The sequence below is a fragment of the Neofelis nebulosa genome, chromosome 9 (assembly GCF_028018385.1).
Source record: "Neofelis nebulosa isolate mNeoNeb1 chromosome 9, mNeoNeb1.pri, whole genome shotgun sequence".
Classification (NCBI taxonomy): Eukaryota; Metazoa; Chordata; class Mammalia; order Carnivora; family Felidae; genus Neofelis; species Neofelis nebulosa.
The window spans coordinates 119516677-119540881 of NC_080790.1; the positions used below are offsets into that span (position 1 = coordinate 119516677).

At 56.3% G+C, this 24205-nt stretch overlaps 1 protein-coding gene across 4 annotated transcripts in view; it reads left to right on the forward strand.

Moving 5' to 3' along the window:
- Window positions 1-3023, forward strand: part of SRC (SRC proto-oncogene, non-receptor tyrosine kinase) — a 60189-nt gene extending 57166 nt beyond the window's left edge. For all 4 annotated transcript variants that reach the window (XM_058685555.1, XM_058685554.1, XM_058685556.1 and 1 more), the window contains 3 exons: window positions 86-239; window positions 332-463; window positions 759-3023. In XM_058685555.1, coding sequence (XP_058541538.1) covers window positions 86-239; window positions 332-463; window positions 759-967 — 495 coding nt within the window. In that variant the 3' untranslated portion in view covers window positions 968-3023. The remainder of the gene's footprint in view (window positions 1-85; window positions 240-331; window positions 464-758) is intronic.
- Window positions 3024-24205: the final 21182 nt, after the last annotated feature.

Genomic DNA, 24205 nt, shown 5'->3' on the forward strand with positions numbered 1-24205 from the left:
CACCCTGGGCACGTGACTCGTGACCTGGAAGGGGGCACGGGGTGGTCCCTGAGCCTGAGCCGGGTCCCCTGGGTTCTGCCTGCAGATCGCCTCGGGCATGGCCTACGTGGAGCGGATGAACTACGTGCACCGGGACCTCCGTGCTGCCAACATTCTGGTTGGAGAGAACCTCGTGTGCAAAGTGGCCGACTTCGGGCTGGCTCGGCTCATCGAAGACAATGAATACACCGCCCGGCAAGGTGGGCAGGGCCTGGGCCGGTGCCAGAGGGCCCTCTGCAGGCACCGTCATGACGTTCTGCTGAGCCTCCCCTGAACTTTCTCCCTCCCGCAGGTGCCAAATTCCCCATCAAGTGGACGGCTCCAGAAGCGGCCCTGTACGGCCGGTTCACCATCAAGTCAGATGTGTGGTCCTTTGGGATCCTGCTGACGGAGCTCACAACAAAGGGACGGGTGCCCTACCCTGGTAAGAGGGCTCCTCGTGGCCCATCTTTGTTCCCTGAACCCCTCTGCCCTGGTGACCTGGGGCAAGCCATACCCCTTCCCAGGCCTCAGTTTCCTCATCTGTAGAACGAAGAGGTTGAGCATCTGATCTTAGAATCTCTCTGGTCAGGGCTCTCAGCCCCTGGGAGGCGACTTACCCACGGTCACACCCGCTCTGTCCTAGCCTGGAGGCACTCTCGGTTGTCCTCCTCACATCTTCCCCCCCGCCCCACTTTCCTCACCTGAGCCAGCCTCCTCATACCTCCTTCTACCCACAGGGATGGTCAACCGTGAGGTGCTGGACCAGGTGGAGCGGGGCTACCGGATGCCCTGCCCGCCTGAGTGTCCCGAGTCCCTGCATGACCTCATGTGCCAGTGCTGGCGGAAGGAACCGGAAGAGCGGCCCACCTTCGAGTACCTGCAGGCCTTCTTAGAGGACTACTTCACGTCCACCGAGCCCCAGTACCAGCCTGGAGAGAACCTATAGGGAGCACACTACAGGGCCAGACTGGCCTCTTGGCTTGGATCCTGGGCTGGGTGGCCCCTGATGGAGGGTCTTGCCTCCCTCTGCCTGCCCGCATCGATCCCCTCTGTGGGGCTGAATTGCCAGTGATGAGGCCCCTCCCTCTTTTGTGGCATGGAAGGGCTTGGGGCCTGGGGCAGCCTTGAGGACAGGGTTTAAGGCTGGCACAGTGACTGCGTCCCGGCACCTGCTCCAGCCATATGCGTCCTCCCTGCCTTCCCTCCTGGAGCTCTGTGTGTCTCAGCAGGAGGAACCGGGAAGAAGGACAGGCTGAGGGCACCCTTTGTCAGCCTCAGTCTGCTCCTCACGTTGACTCCTTAACACTTCCACGTTGCCCCACGTCTGCCTCCAGAGCTGGCCGAAGAGCCTTTCCAAAGAGGAGTGATGGGCACCTGGCCCTCGGCCTGCCCGCCACCCTGCCCTTTGCCGTCCATTTCTGAAACACCTGTTGGTGGAAGCTGCTGGGTCCAGACCCCTCTGCCGTGGTTCCCAGGCTGGGCAGCTGAGGCTGAGCTTGACTTGATGATGGTGGGTGGGGTGGGCACCCCCCTCCAATCCTGTTCTTAGACCCAAGGGACCCTTCGAGATCACCAGTTCCTTGCCCTCATAGCACCCATGGGGAAACAGTCCAGAGAGGGGATGTGACTTGCCCACGACCACAGAACAGTTCAGGGTTGAGGTGGGTTTGGAACCCGGTGCTCCCTCTGTCTTCCTCAGGAACCAACAAGATTGTCCTTGGAGGCACCATAGACAGACTGGGGCAGCCCAGGGGACCAGGGGCCTGAGGCTGAGTTAGAGATAACAGAGCCTTGCTGCCGCTGCCTGACTGGCGGGACTGTTGTGGAGGGAGGGAGTGGAGACGGGCGTAGGGCACAGCTGAATGAGGGGTGACCATGCCAGTGTCGGGGAGTAGATGTCGATCAGAGTGGGAGTGTTTTTTTCATCCTTGGAGCTAGCCAGCCATGAAAGAGAGTGAGCTCCCAGGCTCCAGAGGCAATCAAACCGAAGTACAAGATCCACGTGGTTGGGTGGTCCTGGCCTCAGGAGGGAACCCCAGGTTCTCCTTCCCCCATTTGTCCTGTGTCATTTCAATGCCTGGCCCCTGCTCCCCTCCCCCAGTTAGCACCCCTTAACCCATGAGTAGGAGAGGAGCTCCTATGCTGGGGGGTGGTGGGTGTCGAGTTCAAGTGTCCACTGCCATGCACCAGGCCTGGCTTTGTGACCTCGGGTGGCCCCCTCCTTCCTGTCTGGGCTGCAGCGTCTGCCTCCACGTGTGGCCGTGGCCTCTGCGACTTCTCTGCTCCAGACCCTGTGGCCTGGCGTAACCTTGGTGAGCCCAGCCTGGGGCGTCGGGAGACTCTGGCCCTCGCTCTCATGTTTGGCCTTAGGGTATGTGGCGACTCCTCCCTGGGCCTCAGGTACCCCATCTTAAAAGGGGTGGCCGACAGTTTGTGGGCATCTTGCCAGGGCCCCTATGTGTGTGTGTATGTGTGTTATGTGTGTGCACGTGTGTGTCCATATTTAACATGTAAAAATGCTCCCCCGCTCTGTTGCCCAGACATGTTGTACATTTCACTCACAGCCCCCCATCACAGCAATAACATTCCCGCTGCCAGGGGCTCTCGAGCCAGCCGGGCCCTGCCAGCGGGAAAGGAGGCCAAGCGGTGCCTGCCTATGAAATTTCAACTTTTCCTTTCATACATGTTTATTACACAAGTCTGCCGTCCGTCCCGGTCAAATCTGGGCTTGCTTACCCCGGCGCACTCTCAAGTCCCCTTACGGCTGCCTGGGGCCCTTTGTATAAGGTGTCCTAATACTGTTCTTTTTTTTTTTTTTTTTTTTTTTAAATAAACAGTGTTTTGTAGATTTCAGATGACTATGCAGAGGCCTAGGGGACCCCCGGCTCTGGGCAGGGCCTGGGGGTCCCGAATTCCATGGCCCAGGCTTGGGGGGAGGGGGGATCCAGAATTGGTTGTAAATACTTTGCATATTGTCTGATTAAACACGAACAGACCTCAAAGTGTGGCCTGTGGTTTACTGGGCATCCACTGTGTGCTGGAGAATGAGAGGGGTGAACTGTGAGGACAGACTGTAGTCAGAGGGGCCTTTATTCGGGCTGCACTGGTGGCCAGCGGGCTTCAGGCCAGGGGGAGACATGATCAGATTGGAGACAGCCACTTGGGCATGTGGCCGTGTGTGCGCCAGCACCTCTGTTTGGGGAGTGGGCACATCTGGCAGGAGTTTCGCTTGTGTCTGAGATGCACCGGGGGAAGCCAGGACTCCCAAAGTGTGAGCAGTTCAGGACGCAGATGCCCCAGGGGGATGGTGGCAGTGGACAGTCTGGGGGCCAGGTGGGGCTGTTGGGCCTGGGTGGGGTTGCAAATGTGCTTAAGGGGAGATGTGGCCGTGTGTATGCTGTGTTGTTTCCCAGGAGCTCTGGGCTGGCCTGGGGCTCTATCCACAAAAGTCCTGGGCACTCTAGGGAAAAATCCAAAGACCTTTCCTCTCCTCCCTTTTCCCCCACCACTAAAGGGACACAACCGGGCAGTTCATTTGCAACAGTCTTTACGAAGAAATTTATTTTACATCACATGGCACATGCATCTGTGTGTCACCTCTGGCCGTCATAATAGTCTAATTAAAAACAAATTTCAAGATTAGGACATTTCTCTCTGCAGTAGTATTTCCACAAGCCAAAAACCATAGTATCCAAGTCAGAATGGACACGCAGAGATGCACACACAGGAGCAGGGATGTATGTGTTTGTGGCTGAGCCTTCTGTTTGCTCCTAGGAGTGTGTGCCTTTGTGTTTGTGTGGGTATGTGCCTGGGCCAGTTTGCTCGTGGGCATCTGTGTTGGTGTGTGGACACGCGTCCTGGTGGTCTGTGAATCTGGGTTCCCGGCAGTGTGTGCCTAGCTGTATGAACCTTCATATTCACCTGGGTCTGTGACCGGGAGGTTGGACATCTGTTTGCCCAGGGCTGTGTGCATCTGTATACACACATATCCGGGTTGTGTGCCAGCCTGTGAGTTCCCGGGGTGAGTGTGTATGTGGGCATCGATGGGGTATGAAGCCAGCGACTCTGTTTTCTCCGGATCAGTGTGCGGGATTTGTGTGTATTACATGGACACGTGCCATAGTTGGTGCCTGAGGTTCGGGCTCCCGGGGCCAGTTTACAGCTGGGTTCTGTGGGCTCGGAGGGCACACAGGGCACTGGCCACTCCTGGCAGGGCCCAGGTGTGCCTGGGTGGGTTGGGGGAGCTCAGGAACGTGTGCCAGCAGGCCAGGGATGTGCCCCATCCCCGAAAAGGATGGGGACAAAGTGATCCCCCCCTGCCGGCAGGTGGGGACTACACTTGAGCCGTGCTGGGGGGCGGTCGAGAACCGCGTGGGGAAAGGCTCTGAGCCCCCCTTTCTCTGCACCTCTCTGTCTATCTTGCTCCGTGTTTCTCTGTGTTTATCTCCCTCTGTGCCTCTCCGTCTGTCTGTCTCTCAATCTCCTGCCTCCAGCTCTCTGTCTGGCCCTGGCTCTCTGTCTCAACACTTTTTTTTGTTTCTTCCTATTCCCCCCCCCCCTCCCCGACACTTCTCCATAGTTCCCAGTGTGTTTCTGTGTGCTTCTGATTTTCTTTCTGTCTCTGTTTCTACGTGTGTCTCTATGTTTCAGGCTGTTGCTGGTTTCTCTTTTTCTCTGTGCCTGGCTGCTGTCTCTTTCCCTAGTTTCTCTATCTCACAGATTTTCTTGCTTGTCAATCTCTCTGACTTCTGATTCTTCCTCAGGCCTTCCCACACCCCATGCTTTTGCCCAAGCTCTTTCCACTGTGGAGAATACCCTTGCTTTTCCCTCTGCAACCTGGAAAACTCCTATTCATCCTTCAAGACACATCTCAGAGGCCACAGACCACCTCTTGGAGCTTTCCCTGACCCCCTGAAACTTGCAAGGGTTGTTGTGTCAGTCCACACAGCTCACCCGCTGGTACAAGAGCTTGAGGGACCGGGGAAGGTCGAGCTGATGCACCCAGATCTGGCCCACGTGTCTGGTCAGGGAAGGGAGGCAAGAAAGCTGGTTCCACCTCTCCCACCTCTTGTCTCTGGTTCCTTCTCTGGTTTTGACTCCCTCACTCTGGGCCTCTGTCCAGGTCGCTTTTGATCGTCGCGAGAGAGACAGAGTGGAGAGGTGAGAGATGTGCGGTCTGGGCGACCACCGTCCCGTAGCCCCTCTGCTCCTCCTGCAGCCCTCTCCTGATTCTAGCCCACTTCCGGGGACTGGAGACCCTGGGACCCCCGAGTCCTCTCCACCTTCCTTTCCTGATTTCAGTGGTTTTTCTCTTATTCTGCATATATTTTTTTCTCTGAGGAAAATGAGATGTCTTCCCTCATGGAGAAAATAGTATATATTCCTTATGGTGGAGTAGGAAAGATACAGAAAAGCACACACACAGACAGACCCTAATCTGTGCCCCAGACTCCATCCGCCCCACCCAGAAAGGGTGGGCCACGTGTCTGTGTCCCAGGTCCGTCATCTGTTCTCTGCCCATTGGCCTCTGTGTCTCCTTGTCTCTGTCTGTCTCAGAGGGAGTCTGTCTGTCCTCTGGCTCACATTCGCTGGCTCTCCCTGTGGGCTGCTGGCCTGGTCACTCTTTCATACATATGAAACTCTTCCCAGGCCCTGTGCTGAAGGTGTGCGCGCACACACACACACACACACACACACACACGACGCACGCGAGGTCCATTGTCTGCATTTTCTCTTATCTCATCTTTTATTTTTTCCCTTGCGGGCTCCAAAAAAGCCGCGGTTTGCAGAGAGAAAAAGAGACACTAACAGAGACGGAAACACAGAGACAGGGATGGCAACAGCCAGGCAGAGGGGTCTGGGGGTCAAGTTGGTGCCGTGGTGGGGGGAGGGAGACGGAGCTCTGTCCATCTGTCTGTTGTTCATCCGGTCCTCGCCGTCCCCAGCCCTCCACACCCGAGGGCCTTTCCCACCCAGTGCCCGGACCTGTGCTCCCCTCACAGTGTGACCCACGGGATCCTGGATCTGTGTCTCCCCACCTAGCTCTGCCAGCCTGTCCATCTGTCTGTCTTCTGTCTGCTTCTGCGTACCCCGATGCCTCCCCCTTGCTGTGGTCTCATTAAATGTTCATCTTTGTCTTGGTCCCATCCCCCCGGGTGGGGTGCGTCCGTGTGTCCACATGTGTGTGGCTGATCTCTGTGCCACTGGGTCTGTCTCTGCCTCCCACCTCCACGTGTCTGCACTTTTCTTAGTGCACTCCTTCCCCGTGACTCCTGGGACTTGGCTTCTGGGGTGAATTTTTGCTCAGTCCCCATCCTGGCCCCAGACTTAGTCCCGTGCTCCCTCCAGCCTCGGCTTCAAGGCCTCCGTCCTGGTCGGTTTCCCTGGCGACCACGCCCCGGACACCTCATCTTTAAATGTCCCAAACTCAACTCACCTGTGCGCTCCCGCAGAGGGGCCCGTTAGGCCTTCGGTGGGCCCCAGTTAGCTTTGCCTTCGTGAGCCCCTTCCTCCGTAAGAAACATTCAAAATTATATTACAATATTGCTGTAAAGTCAAATATGTGAATATATATTAAAGCGTTGTTTGAGGGGCGTGTGGCTGGCTCAGTTGATGGAACATACGACTGTCCGTCTCTGGGCTGTGAGTTTGAGCCCCATGTTGGGTGTAGAGTTTACTTAAAAAAAAAATGAGCTAAAAGTTTATTTGTCTTCTTCTTCTTTTTTTTTCACTTTATTTACTTATTTTGAGAGAGAGAGCAAGCAGGACAGGGGCAGAGAGAGAGGGAGAGACAATCCCAAGCAGAGAGCACAGAGCCCTACTTGGGGCTTGAACTCATGAACCATGAGATCACGACCTGAGCTGAAATCAAGAGTCAGACGCTTAACCGACTGAGCCACCAGGTGCCCCTATTTGTCTTCTGATTTTAAGAAAAATTAAAATGTTTTGTGGGCCCCTAAAGTACTGTGGGCTGTAGATTTACTGGGCATGTCCTCTGTGCCAGGCCTGGTAAATGCTGCTCCTGGCACATTATGTGCCCTCTTAACCTGCTATCTTCTCTGTTCTTTCTTCTGCATTCTGCCCCCTGTGGTTTGCCCTTGACCTCAGTGTGAGTGTATCAAAGCAAGGTGACCTGTGTCAGCCCCTCCCCCACTGTCTCTGTCTGTCTCTGTCCAGCTCTCTCTTGCCCTAGCAGGTTTGTCCCTTTCTCTGGGGTCCCTCTGTTAATTCACTTATTCTCCCAACACGTGGCCCTCCTGTCTGTGTGTCCGGCAGGGAGCAGGTGTCTGGCTCCCCCTCTGTCCCGAAGGCCTTCTGGCCTCCTGGCTCTGTATGCTTGTCGAATTTCCGGTGCAGGCTGTGCTCCTGCACCCCGGCCCCTTGCCCTGGGCTGGAGGGTCAGTGTTCTCTCTCACTCCCACCCAAGTGCTCTGCCCCCCCCAGTCTCCGTCGTCATTATTCCAGGGGCGCCTGCTCTACTCTCCACCTCATCCCTCCCCCCTCCTCTTTTACCCTCTGCCTTCGGTCCACATTCACCCTGCTGCTCTCTAACTTTGCCTTCACTCAGGTGTGTGAGCATCCGCTCCCTCCCTGGCCCATTGGACCAGCTTCCACGAGGCACCTGCTGTGGGTCCGGCCCTGGCTGGGCTGGCGGTTCAGGGGTGAGGGATACCCTGTGTGGGACAGATGAGCAGAACAGATGGTCCTGGGAGAGTAGGGGTGCGGTCCTGAGTGTGAACAGAGGGTCCGGAGGGCTCCCCGGGGAGGCAGAGCTGAGGGAGGCCTGGGGGCCAGGAGTACCAGGTGGGGGAGGAGGGCAAAGAACAAAGGCCGGGAGGGGGGAGGTGGCCGAGCTGGGCCGGGCTGGCCATCGAGTCACCACATCCTCTGTCTCCTGGGGCTGCCATCGTGTGTGAGGCAGCCGGCCCGACAGACATCCGGACGGACACTGGGAGAGAGCGAGAGAGGCCCATGGAAAGCTCCTGCTTTTTCTGTGTTTATCTCCCATCTCGCTCCTCTCCTCTTCTCTCTGGGACTTATCCGAGTCTTGTCTCTTCTCTGGGCTTCCTACGTTTGTCTATGTGCGCGTGTGTATGTGGCACGTGTGTGGCCTGTGTTGCGTGTGGATGGGGTGCGTGTGGCATACGGTCCCGTCCTGACTCCCTCACTGTTGCCCGAGTCCAGCAGGGGCTGTGTGGCCCGTGCGTGCGTGCGGACGCCTCTTTCATTCCTTCTGACTTAAACGTCATTTGCGCCGCTCTGAAGAGGCAGCCCCGGGGTGGGGGGGGACAGGTGCCTCCCTCTCTTCCTCAGCCCAGCCTTCTCTTCAGCCTTGTCATTCAGTCGCTGTCTCTGGTTTTCTCTTTCCAAACTCCTCTCTTGGGGTCGTGCTTCCGGTGGACTTGAGACTCATGTGTCCCGCTTGCACTTGTGTCTGTCTGTCACCTCTCCCTCCCACACACTTTCTCCTTTTCTCTTTGTTTTCCTGTCTTTCTTTGTCTGTGCGTCTCTGCCTCTGAGCTTTAGCTTAACTCTTTGTGTTCCCCAGCATTAGGTAGTTTTCCCACTCAGATGTGACTGCACAGTCGTGTGTGTGTGTGTGTGTGTGAGAGAGAGAGAGAGAGAGAGAGAGAGAGAGAGATCTCCTCTCACCCTTTTGCTCTCTACTCGAAATCCCCTCTCCGGCTCCATCTGGATTTTTCAAGACACTCTGGTTATCTGTCTCTCTCCAACTTCCAACTCTCTCTTTTTCTCCTTCCACCTCCAGCTCTGAGGCTCTGTGTCCGGCATTTGCTTTCACTCTGTAGACAAGTACATGGTGATCTGCGTCTCCATCCATCCGTCTGTGTGTCTGAGAGTGATTTCTAGGCCCTTTTCCTAACCCCCCTTCCTGGGCCCACTGGTGTCTCCCCCTGCACACCGCTGGGCCCTCTCAGCACCTACGCCGGCCTCCGTCTCTCTCCCCTGCCCTTCTGTGTGAGCTCCTGGGCCCCTCGCCACCTCCCACCCCAGCCCCTGCACCCCTCAAGGCCCACCCCAGCCTCAGCACCATCCCCACCCACTGCTCCCACATGCCTGCTTCACTGTCCCCAACAGGTCACCCTGACCAGGCCATTCCGTGGCGGTAGGATGCTCCAGGAGCCCCCAGCCTCGGGTGTCTCTAGCTCAAGGGGCCAATGTTGGTGATTTCCTTCCTGCCCCATGGGACCCCCTCCTAATTCAGGTCTCTCCGGGAGTCTCTCTTTCCGTGGGAGGGTCTAGGCATCAGTGTTTCTTGGTCACATTACCTTTTTACGTTCCTTTTCATCAGACTTTGTCAGGCTCTGTTCTTACCTGGGCATCGTTGTGTGTGTGTGTGTGTGTGTCCCCGTTCCTCCCTCCCCATCTGACACATACCTCTTTCCTTCTGTCTCTTATCGTCTTTCTCTCATTAAAAAATAATGTAACTGGGGCGCCTGGGTGGCTCAGTCGGTTAAGCGGCCGACTTCGGCTCAGGTCATGACCTCGCGGTCCGTGAGTTCGAGCCCCGCGTCGGGCTCTGTTGCTGACAGCTCAGAGCCTGGAGCCTGTTTCAGATTCTGTGTCTCCCTCTCTCTGACCCTCCCCCGTTCATGCTCTGTCTCTCTCTGTCTCAAAAATAAATAAACATTAAAAAAAATTTTTTTGAAAAAAAAAATGTAACTTCCATACCATAAAATGCACAAATCTTAAGGGAAAAACCTCAGTGAATGCCACCCGTGTCTACACCTGTGGACCCACTTTCCCGAGCCAGACCCGGACCTCGCAGCCCCCAGCAGCTTCCTTCTCACGCGACCACCCGCCCCCACCAAGGGAACCGCTCTTCTGACCGCTTCTGTTTACTCTCGTTGCTTTACGTCGTTGTGTGCATGTGTGATGTTCTTAGAACTCTCTTAGCTGTTGCTTCCCTTCTGGGAGTCCCTCATCTTTGTTCCTTCCTTCGGTCACAATTGAGTCCCTCCAAAGACAGGCTGTATGTCTAACGCCCTGCCTTCCCTCTCTCTTGCTCCCTCTGCTTCGTAGCTAAGTCATTATTGAATTCTGCGCGTCACTGCAGGAGTGTGTGTGTGTGTGTGTGTGTGTGTCCCCGCTCACCCACTGCCTCCCCCTCACTCACTGCTTCTCCCACCTCTGCCTCTCTCTCCTCTCCCGCTCCTGGGGGCTCCATCTAGATTTTTCCAGGTGGGTCTGGCTCTGTTTCTCTCTCTCTCTCCTCCTTTCTTCCCTTGCTGTCCCCGAGGGGTGGGTGAGAGCTGGCTGGCACCGTGCCTGTGTGCGTGTCCACCTCTGCCGCAGCTCCGGCCTCACCCCCTCCCGCTGCCCCTCGCACCTCCCCTGCCCCCTTTGCAAACTCTCTCTGCCCACAGTGGATCCACTGCCATCGGTCTCTGGCCGGGATCTTGGAGCTAAGCCCCTGACCCCCACCAGGTCCACCTCTCCCACTGCGGAAACCCCTCCTCCAGGCCCCATCCCTCCCCTCCCCTTCCTGTCCCAGGCTGTCTTCACATCAGCACCTCCCTCTCCCTCCCCCTTCGGCTGCATTTGTTCTCAACCTCCCCAAACAGCTGGCACCGTGACCTCTCCCACCTGCCAGCAAACCCGGGGCTGACTCCGCAGACCTCAGTGACTCTGCGTCTCCTGACTCTCCCCCTACCTTTCGGATGCCTCCTCCTCTGTGTCTTGCCCTCTTCTCCCTTCCTGCCCGAGTCTGGTGACCTCACTCACTCTGGGCCTCACCTCTCCCTTTGCGTGGCCCACCCCCAGTCTGCAGATCTCCCTGTACACCTGCCTCCTGGACATTCCATAGGCACCACTACCCACTCAGCACCCGGGTCCAGGCCCTGGGCTCGTCCTCGCTCCCCCTGCCCCTCCTTGCCCACTTCCTGTCCACATGGTCCCCCAAATGGGCCCCGCCTCATTCCGTCCTCTCCATTCTAGCACCTTGCCTTCGCCCGGGCTTTGTTTCCTCCCCTGGGCTGGGTGCCACAGTCCTCACTGGCTTCCCTGTCACCTGCCACCAAGTGCTCCGGCCTGCCCTTGGCCTCCCAGAGTGACCCTCTGACATCAGGCAAATTTGGTCGTACATTCAGTCAACAAACAGCGGCTGAGCAGCCACCGTGGGGCAGGCCTCATACATGGCCTGGTTCTGTCACGTGGAAGGAGACCCTGAGCCGGCGGGGGTGGGGGCTGGAGTGGAGCCCGTGGCCTCAGCTACTCTTCCTCCTCATCTTTTCACTTCTACCAGCCTCCCTTCCTTCTGTCTTGCCCTGTGGCTGTCGCGCCCATCTCTCTCCAGTGCCGGGGGCGTCTTTCCGTCTGTTCCAGAGTGAGGGTCCTTACACCTCTGTCCACGTCAGGCAGTTTGAGATCTGCCTGTCCATCTGTCCCTGTGCACCAGCGCGCGTATCTGGTTTTCCTGTGCGTGTGTGCGTGTGTGTGTGCGCGTGTGTGTTTCTCTTTCTGTTGTTTATCTGACAGCCTGTGTATCCTGACCTGGGTTTCTGATTGTTTCTATGTGAACGTCTCTGTGTGTCTGTCTTTGTCTTGTGTGTGTGTGTGTTGACCAGTCCCGTCAGTGTGCAGTGATGAGGGTATGTGGGGATGTCTGTCTGTCTGTATGTCAGGGAGGGTCCCTCCTGGCCGCGTCTCCATGTATTGTGAGGATCACTGTGTCTCTGGTCGTGTCTCCCGAGTAGGGGTCTGTCTGGGGGATTTTGTCCGGTGTCCTTCTCCGGCTGGGGGCCGTGGAGATGCCATGGTCTTCCTGTCGATCCGGCTGGCTGCAGATCCTGTCGCCTGGCCGTCTACCTCACAACTCGTGCCGCCCCTCCTCTTCCTTCTCCGTGTCCCCTCTCCCTCTCCTGGGGGCTTTGTTGGGGTTGCACGTCACCGTCTGTGTCTGGCCGCCTTGCAAGCCTGCGAGCAGGCTGTGTGCGTCACACCTCATGCCCAGCCCCGGCTGCCACTGCCGTCCCCTTGTGCGTCATCCTGGAGCCCCTGGCGGTGTGGGGGTCTTGCCTCGCAGCTCAGCAACCCCGGCTCCCTCCCATCCTCTGTCTGAGCCTTTCCTGAGCTTTCTTCTCCTTCCTTCATGCGGCAGGCCTCCATCTGGGTTCGTGCAACTGTCTGAGGCTCCCTAGTCTCACCTCCTGTTAACTTTCTGCTGCTGGCGAGTTTATGGGGGGATCTTCAGGGTTTACTCAGTCTTTGGTCAACAAACCTCACAGTGGGGAAGGATGGGGCTGGGGGCCTGGCATGCCTCTTCTTTTCCTTCTGTCCCCCTGTCCTCACTAGGGTCCACCTCCTTTAAGGGGCGTGTCTCTGTAGAACCAAACTCGAAAGCACTCGCCTAGATCCATGTACGCACAGGAAGGCCCTTTGAGTTCCCTTCTGTCATCCTCCTCACCTCCTACCACTCCCTCTGGTCCAGCCACCTTGCCCTTGTCTTTCCCTAAATATGACATGCTGCTCCCACCTCAGGGCCTTTGCACTTTCTGTTCCTGCTGCCTGGAGGGCCCTTTCTTGGGATCTGTGTGCCTGCTCACCCCTTCAGCTCTCTGCTCCAAAGCCCCCTCTTCAGAGAGGCTTTCCCTGACCACTTGGTCTCAAGCAGCATCCTCCATTGCCCTCCTTACCCCTACCCTGCTGCATTTGTCCTCAGAGCACTTGTCACTCCTGGCTCTCATCCTATATATTGTTATTTTGGCTTATCTTCAGTCCTTCGTGCTACTGCGCTGTGTGCCCCAGGAGGGCAGGGACAGTCTGTTTGGTGCTGGGTCTCCAGCATGCAGAAAGCACTCATGTGTGATGATTGAGTGAATGATCTAGTTTCTAAGCCCTGTCTGGCCAGGATGCAGGGAAGTGCCTCCTCTTGTTCCCCCCTATCTCCTAGTTCCATCCCGACCTTCCCGATCTGCCGCTCTCCCTTGGCTAGCTGGCCCCAGCAGCCTTCACTTGGTGGCTCAGACACCTGCCTCCTCCTGGTCTCCCCATCTCAGGTCTTCCCCTATTCTCGTGGCAAAGCAGCAGGGATCACATACTCCCGCTCGAGCCCACCCCCACCTCCTATAATGTCTCCTGCTTTCAAGCCCCTCCCCTGCCTCAGCCATAACCCCACCCCTCACCTGCCTTCAAGCTTCTACACCTTTGGGTTTTTTTTTTTAATGTTTTTATTTATTTTTGAGAGAGAGAGAGAGAGACAGAGTGTGAGTAGGAGAGGGGCAGAGAGAGGGGGAGACACAGAATCTGAAGCAGGCTCCGGGCTCTGAGCCGTCGGCACAGAGCCCGATGTGGGGCTCAAACTCATGAACCGCAAGATCATGACCTGAGCCCAAGTCGGACGCTTAACTGACTGAGCCACCCAGGTGCCCCCCCCCACTTTAAAAAATGTTTTTATTTATTTTTGAGAGAGAGAGAGAGAGAGAGAGAGAGAGAGAGTGGGAGAGGGCAGAAAGAGAGGGAGAAGTCTCTCCACCTTTGTACATGCTGGTCCCTACACCCAGAAATCCCTTCCCCAAGTGTCTGCTTAGTGAACACCTACTTTAAAAAAATTAAACATTTTTTTTTATCTTGGTGGAATTCATATAACAAAATTAACCATTTTTGCGAAGGGCTTAGTGGCATTTAGTTCATCCACAATGTTATTCGATCTTTGTCTGGTTCCAAAACCTTTTTTTTTTAGCACTCCCAAAGAAAATCCCATACCAGTTAAACAGTTATTCCCTGTTCTCTCTCCCCACTTCCCGTCCCTGACAACCATGGACCTGCCTTGTGGTCTGTGGATTATCCGTTCTGGATATTTCCTATAAAAGGAGTCACAGGAAAGGTGACCTTTTGAATCTGGCTTCTTTCACTTAGCATTAAGTTTTTCAAGGTTTACCCACATTGTAGCTCATATCGAGACTTTGTTCCCTTTCTATGGATGAATAATAGTATTGCACGGTACGATTTATCTACTGTGTCTTTTGAGTCTCAAAGGACCCCTGTTGAAGGCTGGACTCTCCCTTCTCTGGCCTTCATGTTCCTGGAATAATCTGGGCTACCTTGGGCTGGCTGCATGCCTTTTCCATCTGTGGCTTCTGGAAGGAAGGGGCTTCCAGAATAGATTCTGCCCCACCGTGTGCTGCTCCAGGCTCTGGGTCACCCAGGCCCAGGATGGCACTCCTCACGGGCGGGTGCGGGCCCTTCTGTGAGGGAGGGTGAGGAAAGGCAGGGAAGACGGAGGGACCCATGTGGCCTGGCCCCTCGGCCTCTCCTCTCCCCTGCCTTCCCCTCTTCCTCTGAGAGCCTCAGGTCCCCGTTGCGTCTCCCCCTGTGTGCGGGTGGCTTTTGTCCATCTGGTTGTCTGTCACGCCTCCTTCTCTGGAGCATCTGCTGGCTTTGTGCTCCTTTTAAGCCTCAAATGATTTTCTCTGTGCATGTCTGTGTCTCGCTGTCCCTTTGCTCTCGGTCAGCCTGACTATTCATCTGGCTGTCCCACCACACTGCAATCTTGCTTTCTCTCTGCTCCAGCCCTGGGAGTCATTGTCATTCCCTCCGTGTGTGTGAGTCACGCATGCACACACACACACACACACACACACACACCCCAGAAGGAGAGAGGGAGAGAGAGCCCCCGCCCCATGGCCCCTCTGCGGGTTCTCGCTTTTGTGCTGTGTCTGTGAGTCACCGGCTTTCATCCCTCAGTTCAGTCACCACCCCTCTGGTGCAGGGCTGCTCACGCTTGCTCACACATGTGTGTGTGTGTGTGTGTGTGTGTGTGTGAGAGACAGAGAGAGAGAGAGAGAGAGAGAGAGAGAGGAGAGGAGAGGAGAGAGATAGACCCTCCCCTCCCTCTGCCCTCTCTCTGTGTCTAAGGCGGCGCTGCCCTGGCACCAAGGTCTCTCTCGGCCTCTCTCTGTGTGTGATTCCGCGGCTCCATCTGACTCTCTGGGTCCCTCCTTCACTCATCCTCACCGCTAACTTCATCCCTCTCTCCCTCTCTCCCCACTGCACCTCTCCGTCTCTCTGCTCCCCTGCTCTCTCCCTCTTCCTCCTTCTCTGGGCCTCCCTCTCCTTCCTCCTGGATTTTTCCAGATGTGCCCATGTTTGACTGTCTCACGCCACGTGTCTCATTCCCTCCCCCCCTCAGGCTCTGTCTTCTCCCCTTCCTCCTGATCTCTGGCGCACGTGTGCACGCGTGTGAGTGTGCGTGTGAGTGTGCATGCGTGCTTGTCTGTGAGTGCGCCTTCACACCTGGGCCTCCTTCCCCTCCCTCTACCTGCTCCCAACCTGCTGGAGCTCCCAGGGGGTACTGCTTGGCGTCTTGTCTTCCCACCTGGACCCCCCAGCTGTCACCTCACCCCTCCTGAGGCGCCTGCGGAGGGACCCTCGCACCCCCATATTTGCCACAAATATGAGACCTGGTTCCCCAGGGGCTTCCGAGTTGGGGATCCTCATCACCCCCCTCTCCACTCCCCGTACAGTAAGCCCTCCTGCAGTCTCTGTCCCTGAGCGGCTCTCAGCCGACTCCTCTCCCTTCCTCACCGGGCCACCCCATCTCTCCCTGGGCTGCCTCTGTGGTCTCCCCGCTTCTGCTGCCATCAGGGGTCAGAAATAATCCCCGCCTCCAGTGGTTAAACCCTGTTGGAAGAACAAAGCCAACTTCCAGGCCTGGCCTCGCCCTGCGGCCGCCTCCCATGTTCTGTCTCTCTCTCTCTCTCTGTTTCTGTCTCTGTCTCTGTCTCTGTCTCTCTCACCACTCACTACTGCTCCCTGTGCTCAGGCTTTGCGCTCTGCCTGGCCAGCCAGCCCACCTTCACCCCACTCCTTCTCCCTCATCTGTCTAGCAAACTCTTCTTCCTTTCCCAGGGCCCTGCTTTCTTTGAGCTCTGGGGCCCTGGGACCCTTTTGGGGGAGACTCTTCCCCTGCCTGAGCCTTTGGTCACCCCAGATGTGCCACTCAAGACTGCGGTGGGCTTGAGGCGACCAGTCTAATCTTAGGGACCTGCACACAGTTGGCAACCGTAAATGCACCGCCAGCTTCCTCCAGGAGCTTGTTCTCCCTGTGTGAGTGGGGATGTGTTTGGAGGTTTGGGGTTCAGTGCCTCAGTTTCCCTACTTCCCCCTCCTCCCCACTGCTCCGTGTTCCCCCTCCTCATGTCTTCCCACAGTTCCAGGTGCGTGTGTGTGTGTGTGTGTGTGTGCGCGCGCGAGCACGCCTGATCACCTCCTCCTGCTTCTGCCCGGAGGCTTCGTCTCCATTCCCTCTTTCTTTCAAGGCACACGTTCTTTCCTGAGCAGAAGTAACGCATCCCTCTTCGTGATACAATGCTTAGAAACTAGAGAGAAGCACGGGGAGAACAATAGAAGTCCCATTTCCCAGGAGGAGGGGACACTGGGAGCATACCGGGGAGCGGATCCTAAACTGGGTTGTGTGTGCTTGTCCCTCTCACACTCTCTGCTTCCCCTCCTCTCCGTCTGGCATGCTGTTCCCGCCTGAGGCTCTCACTCCCTGGTATGCATTTGAGCTCCCGCCCTGTGCCTCTCGGAGCCTGTCCCTCTGTCTCTGGGGGTATCACCTCTGCCCGGCCCTGGGGATTCCCATCCACAGTCACTTTCATTCATTCATAAAACCCCCTCTGCCGACTAGGGAGTGTGTGCCTGTGGGGTAGCATGCCCCTCCCGTTGCCCGTGTCTCACTGAACTTTGCCCACGCTCTGTGAGCTCTGGGGGGTGCATGCTGGGGGGGGGTGTCCGTGCGTCTGTCTCCCTGGATGCCCATCTGCCTGTCTGCTTGCTTGCCACCTCCCTCTCCTGCAACCTTTTTGAATTGCCATCTTTCTTCCGCCCCATCCCGTGTGCGTGTGTGTGTGTGTGTGTGTGTGTGCATCCCTCCAGCCACTCTTGCCCCGCTGGCTTCCTTTCTGGTTTCCTCACAGTTTGCTCTCCTTCTACCTCTGTTGGCCACTCTCATTCATAAGTTCTCTTGCTCATTCAAAACATAGAGCATCATTAAAAAAATTGTCTGCCAGGAACCCAGATTGCGTGATTACCTTTGCAGTTAGCTCTAACCACAACCAGCGTAAGACCCGTGAGGGTGTTGGCCTCCCATTGTTGTAGCCCTGTGCTAGGTCTGCGTGAGTGTGTCTGTTCACGCGTCTCCCGTCCTCCCTGCCTGCCTCTTCTTTCTTCTCGTCTCTCCCCTTTTCTTCCCTTTTCCTTCCTTGGAGATTTCTGGACTCTCACTCTGGCTGTTCACGCTGGGAGCAGAAAGAATGGTGTGTGTGTGTGCGTGCATGCGTGTGTGTGTGTGTGTACTTTGTTCCCCTCCGTGGACGTTTTCTTTCTTTTGGAAATGACATTTATTGCTTTCCTTTGGTTTCAGAAGTAGTACGTGTTCACTGCAGAAAAGGTGGAAAATCCCAAGAAGAATGTGCAGAAGAGTATAAAATAAAAATCCCCTATAATTCCACTTCCCAGAGAGAAAGAAGCCACGGCTGATTTGGGGAGGTCTTTTTACAGTCTCTTCCTGGTGCCTCTGAACCTTTTCTTTCCCCTTTCTCTTCACTCTATTTTGTCCTCTTCTCACTCATTCGTTCCTTCAGAAGCGTTTGGGGGTCCCCACTTGGGACACCCCCATGTGTCTCGGTCAGCCCAGCTGAACAATTGGAATGTCTTTGTCTGGGAAGGTCTGTCTGTCCCGACAGTCTCACTGAACTTTGCCCCCACTCTGTGAGCTCCGGGGGGTGCATGTTGGGGATGCGTCTCTCACCCTGGATGCCCATCTGCCTGCCTGCTTGCCTTCTCCCGTCTCCCTCTTTTCCTCTGGGACTTTATCAGGGGTGTGTGTGTGTGCGTGTGTGTGTGGTGGGGGAGAGGAAGCTAGACAGAGAGAGTGAGCAGAAAGAAATGAGGTGGGGGAGAGACAGAGAGACCCGAGGTCCCCTCCTTTCCCTTCCTTGTGTCTCCCCTGCCTTCCTTTCCTGCCTCTTTGGTCTCAGGTTCCTTGAGAATGAACGTGAGCTAGAGCTTGGGGGGTCGGGGGAGGAGAGTGCAGGTGGAGGACACAGCTTCCACTGGCAAGTGGAAGCCGGAAACTGGGCAGTATTTCTGGAAGCTGTCCTTGTGCCTTGTTCCATCCTTGTGAGGGCTGGGAAGTGGGACGTAGTTTGTGGGAGCAAGAGGCGGGCAGTCTGGAACCTCCCAGCCTCTCCCCAGGGCCCGGGTCGCCTCCCACTGGGAACAGAACTATCTCCCTCCAGGTCCCTTGCCCCCTGTTGGTCTCTCTCCGCCCGCCTTTAGGGCCCTCACCTCCATTCCGCTCTGGCTCCGCCTCTCAGGCCACACAGCAGACGAGCTCCGGACGTGGGTGCCGACGCCTGGGTCACGTCTCACTGTGGTCCTTAGATTGGTGACGTTCAGCGGAGCCCGCGTGTCCTCGCCAGCAAAATGGGGATAATAAGAGTCGTGAGGCTCAGAGGTGATGGATCGTGAAAAGGACGCTGGTTAGTTCTGGCTGCCACCAAGCTTCCCCTCCCCTCTTCTCTCTGCCCGAGTCCCAGCCGCTTCCCTCTGTGGGTCCGTTTCACATGCCCCTGCCTCCCCCCCGCCCCCGCCATACACGACTTCTCTCCCAGCAACAAACTCTGTGCTGGGCCTGGGTGTGTGCACACGGGTATGCGCAGCCGCTGAAGTTTCCTTGGGTAGCAGTCCCAGCTCCTTCTCCTGTCCCTGCTTCGGGGCCCCCACTGCTCCCTTTCCGAGCAGCCATCCGGGGTCTCTGCAGGCCCGCACCAGTCACCTGCTGTCGGCACCCAGCCGAGGCCCCTGCTTGACTCTTGCCTTCCAACACCCACTCTCGAGCCATCCGGGCTTCCTGCCAATTCTGTCCCCAGAAACTCTCCCTGAGGTGGTCAGAACCCCACCCCCAACCCCCGGCCCTGGGCCAGCCTGGACTTTCCCAGGTCCCCTCCACCAGACTGTGGTGACTTTGAGGCCCCCAGGGGATGGGGCAGGCTGGGTGCGGGGGGGCAGAGAGGGGGCTCACAGCCTCGGAGCCTCCTCCTCCCCAGGGAGGGGGCATCCAGGGGGTGCTTAGAGTGTGGATTCCAGAGCCTGGCAGATGGGCGGTCGCTGCTTCCTGCTGGGACCTTGTCCCTGCTGCCTCAGTTCCCTGAAGTCCAAGACAGAGGCAGGAGGAAGACTGAAGAATGATGGGTGCCTGGGTTGCTCAGTCGGTTGAGTGGCCGACTTCGGCTCAGGTCATGATCTCGTAGTTCAGAGTTCGAGCCCCGCGTCGGGCCCTGTGCTGACCGCTCAGAGCCTGGAGCCTGTTTCGGATTCTGTGTCTCCCTCTCTCTCTGCCCATTTCCCGCTCGTGCTATCTTTCTGTCTCTCTCTCTCAAAAATAAATAAGTGTGAAAAAAAATTAAAAACACAAAAAGAACGAAGGCATGTGGCCAGCGCTCAGTGGGCATTTGCTGCAGTCCCACTGTGGTTGTTCTCGTCGCTGTCCCTCTCCTCAGGGACTGGGGCTCTAGATCCGTGACGTAGTGGGTGCTCCCTGCCTGGCATTTGAATGAGTGACTCAGAGCAACATGGGGAGGAGGCCTGACCCAGGTAGGCAGACAGACAGACGGATGGGCAGAGGCACATGTGTACGTGTGAGCATGCACACACCAGACACGTGGCAGGGCTGACCCTCCGGTTGGAGGGACGTTGAATTCAACCCCAGAGAAGGTTGTGAGGAAGAGAAAACCAAAGTTGGGGAGTGGGTGGGAGAAAGGCCCCGGCGTGTAGCCCAGGAGCCCGAGGCTGACCGGGGCTGGAAGGGGATCTGCCGTGCAGAGGGCATTAGGTCTGTGCAAACTGGACCCACAGTGAAAGAGAGACATACACACAGAGACAGAGGCGGAGGAAAGGAGGGACAAAGAGACAGGGAGACAGAGGAAGAGAAGGAGAGAACCAAAGGGTATCAGTGACCCAGGGAGAAACGGAGAGACGCATGGAGAGATGTAGAGATCTAGAGACAGACAGAGGGAGAGACGGAAGGATACACAAAGAAACGAGAGAGAGAGAGAGAGAGAGAGTCAGGGAGTAGTGTTGGTGACAGAGACAGAAGGAGACAGGGAGATGGAGAGAGAGAGAGAGAGAGAGCAATACATACACACAGAAGACAGAAACAGAGAGGAGTGTGTGTGTGTTTGTGGTGAGTGTGTGGGTGGAAGGGATGGGGCAGTCAGAACTGCACCAGACCCCAAATAAAGACAGATACTCTGTCAGTCAGTCAAACGTGAGCTGGGGTCTATCCTGTGCCAGAGTAGGGGACCCAGAGATGGCCCAGCCCACCCTGGTCCCAGAGGGGATGGCAGTCAGGAGGAATTCTGGGTTTTGCCTGGTGGGCCACAGGGAGCTCGTGAAGGTTGTGGAGCAAGGGCGTGAAACTGTCACAGTGGTGGGGTTGGGCAACATGCCCTCTGGCAGCAGTGAAGAGGAAGGATGGTGAGGGGGCTGTGAGGGGCCAGGCAACAGCTGGGGAGGGAGGAAGGAGGTGGGTCCACCCAGGTTGGGCTCTTCCGAGGTGTCCAATAGATATTCAGGGAATGAGTAGGCGAGAGAAACCATGGAGGCCTGTGGGCGGTGGGAATGGGGGAAGAAAGCCTGGGGACACAGGTGGCCTTCAGCAGCACAGGTGCCCACCTTATCGGCGTTGGCTATGGCTGTCCCCTGGCCTTCTCCGGTCCTCAGCCCGTTTACCTGGCTCTCTCCTCCTGCTCCGTCATGGTGCCCCTCCTGTCAGCCCCACGTGGGCATCCTGTCCGGGGCTCTCATGAGCCTTAGGCACCTCCCCGTCGCTGCCGTTGCCTTATTCTTTCACACCAGTCTATAGCTGAAGAACTCGGCCTTGAACTGCATGGTCCATTTATATGCAGATTTTTTCGGATAAGTATACTGCAGTGCTGTGAATGTGTTTTCTCTTCCTTATGGTTGGTTTTCTTAATAACTTTTCTCCGCTCTAGCTTGCTTCATTGCAAGAATTCAGTATAGAATACACAGAACTCCAAACTATGTGTTAATCGATGGTTAATTGATGGTTATTGGTAAGGATTCAAGTCAACAGTAGGCTATTAGTAGCTAAATTTGGGCGGGGAGTCAAAAGTTATACGTGATTTTCAGTTGCGTGTGGGTCAGTGCCCTTGATCCCTGAGTGGTTCACGGCTCAGCTGTGTTTCTTCCGTGCCTGCCTCCCCCACCAGACCGGGGGTGACACCGGGGTCCGGCCTGATATGCAGTCTGGAGCTCTGACATCATCCGTCCGGCACAGGCCAGACCCTTGGGGGGGATGCTGGAGACTAGCTGGAATAATGAATAAACCTTCTTTCTCCCCCTGGCTAATGCACCCTCCCCCTTGTGTGCATCCTCCAAGGCCCAGCTCAGAGGACCCTCCTTCGCTAAAGCCTTTCCTGACCCCCCTGTTAGGAAGCGGCCCCCTCCCTGCGTTCTCTCACACGTGTGGCTGTCAGAACAAATCTCAAGTCGCATCCTTGTTCTCTTTTTGTATGTCCGCCTCCCCAGAGGCTGCAGGTCCTCAAGGGCAGAGCAAGGCAGCCTATGACAACGACAACAGCTAATTTTATGTAGCACTTAACTACAGGCCAGAAATCATCCTAAGTGCCTACCACGTGCTTTTCATTGAATCGTCACAACACGGTATGTTATTACCCCCATTTTGCAGATGGAGAAACCAAGGCTCAGAGAGGTTAAGGGACTTGTTCCAGGTGACACAGCAAGTAAGTAGTGGAGGTGGGATTTGTCCGGACCGCCTGGTGCCAGAGACACCACCTAAGTGACTTAAGATGATAGGCGTTACGCATTTTTCTCTCAGAGCGTAAAGGGTCCCCTAGTCTTTCTCTTTCCTGCAGCTCCTGTCCTGCTCCGAGCACCTTGTGCCCTCACTCCGTACCTTCTCCTGGGCAGTACATCCCCGGCCCGCTGTGCGGGGGCCCTGAGTTTCTCCCCACGGTCCACGAGGACGGAGACACATGCCAGCACCCCCCCCCCCGCTTTGATTCCGTGGCCCCCAAACATGTTTTTCTCCTGTTCTCATTAGCACCCACCGGCTGCAGCCAGGAGCCCTGAGTCGACTCTGACTCCTTCAGCTCCTGCCGCCCACGGCCATCTGTCTCTGCTTCCTGCTGACTTTCCCTCTGGGGCCTTTCCTGGCCCCCCACCTCTGCGCCCACCCCTCCACTTCTTGCTACGACACCCGTCACCTTCCCAAGTCCCCCGGTCTGTAAGCAAAGCCGCCCACGTCGCGTTCCTCACGGGGTGTCTCGAGGATCAGACGAAGTTTGAAAAGCTGTTACGGCAGGGCCAGGCTCACGATCCGTAGCTGTTATTAAAGATGGAGTGGGTAGGTGTTATTAAAGATTTTCCGAACGAATGAATGAGCGAATGACCCAGTGGGTGCACCGTTCCTCTCTTCCTGGCCCTCCTCTCAGTCCCCGCTACCTCCCCCACCACTTGGACCGCAAGGCAATACTTGTTAACGTTTTGGAAGGATGGCTACACTTTGAAAAACTTTGGATCCCTTCAGCCAGTGTGCAGATCCCTCCCATCCCAGAAAAGGGCTCCTCCCTTGAACCTCTCTTGCCCCCAGCTACAGTTCCGGCTCCGTCCTCTCTTCTCAGTACAGCTTAGGGAAGGAATTGCCCCCATCGGCCCTCCACCTGCCGCCGTCAGCACCCCCACCCAAGGGCATCAGTGCGGCCTCCAAACCGTGGATTCAAGGCACACGTACGTTTTACTGGAACTCTCAGGCAGCATTTCAACACCATTCTCCGCTCTCAGGACACTCAGCTCCATGTCTCCTCCTGTGCTGCTGTGACTGGCCACCAGAGAAAAGCTGGAGAACCCCTTGTCAGTGTTGATGAAATGTTGGCGAGCCCATGGCTGTCATCGGATATCTCTGTCTCTGTCTCTCCTCACTTCCTTGGGAATCTAGATTCATTCTGTCCTGTGATTTGAACACCCAGCAAGCTTTATGTGGATGACTCCCAGCCAGGGCCTGGACACCAGACTCTCGTGCCCAGCTGCCCTCTGGACATCTCCATGTGGAAGCGTATGGGCTTAACTCAACTTGGACATGCTCTCAGGGAGCCCTGGACTTGCATCCACTGAGCTTGGCCCCTGCCCTGCCTCCCTCACTATGGTGACTGGGACAACCACCACCCAAACCCAAAACAGGGGCCCCAGTCTTGACATGCCACTGCCCCTCATCCCCAGGACTGTGTCCCCAGGCCTCCCCATTTCTCCCTCCACCTGTTTCTCTGCCCTCTGTTTCAATGACCCCTCAAATATTGATGACTCTCTCCTGTCTAACCATGACCTTGAGCCCTAGATCTGTATGGTCAGCCATCTCCTAGATGCTTCCACCTGGGTGTCCCTCGGCACCTGCCATTCCATGTGTCCCAAAGTGGATTCAGCATCTTCCCCTACACATGCTCCTCCTGCTGGGGTCCCTGGGTTGGTAAATAAGACTGCTATGTGCCTTACTATGGAGGGTGATCCCCTCACACCACTCTTGACTCTGCTTTGCACGCTCTGCCAGTGCTTTTCATTGGCTGGTGATTTGCCAGTCTCCCACTGTGCCCCCTCAATCACTGAGGACTGTACTTCCTGGGTCTGCCCTCTCTCCATTCCTAGTCCTGGGGCCATCCTTGATGACTTCACACCCACTGAATGGAGTAGCCAACACCATGGTCTTGACCTCCCAAGTGCTGACCATCTTGTCCTCCACCAGACCTCAACCATGACCACATCCTTGACCTTGTCACACGATAACAGCTCCAATCTGAAGCCCCAGTTTCAAGCCATCCCTCTCCCTGGCCATCATCCGCTGTCACCCCATCTCATTGTTCATTTCATGGCTTTGATCTCAACAAGACCTTGGAAGTCAGCCTCCAACCATTCTTTCTTTAACGCCTGCCCCGCTAATTATTAGCCTTTCATCCCCAACTTGTTACTGACATTGCTCTTGGCAAGATCACCAGTGCCTCCTGTCCTGTTGGATCCAATGGTCAGTTCTCAGTCCCCACCTTCCTGGTCCTATCAGCGACGCGGCATGTGGTCGAGCACTCCCTCAGTTTCGGAGCATTCACTTTTCTTGGCTTTCATGATATGGCGC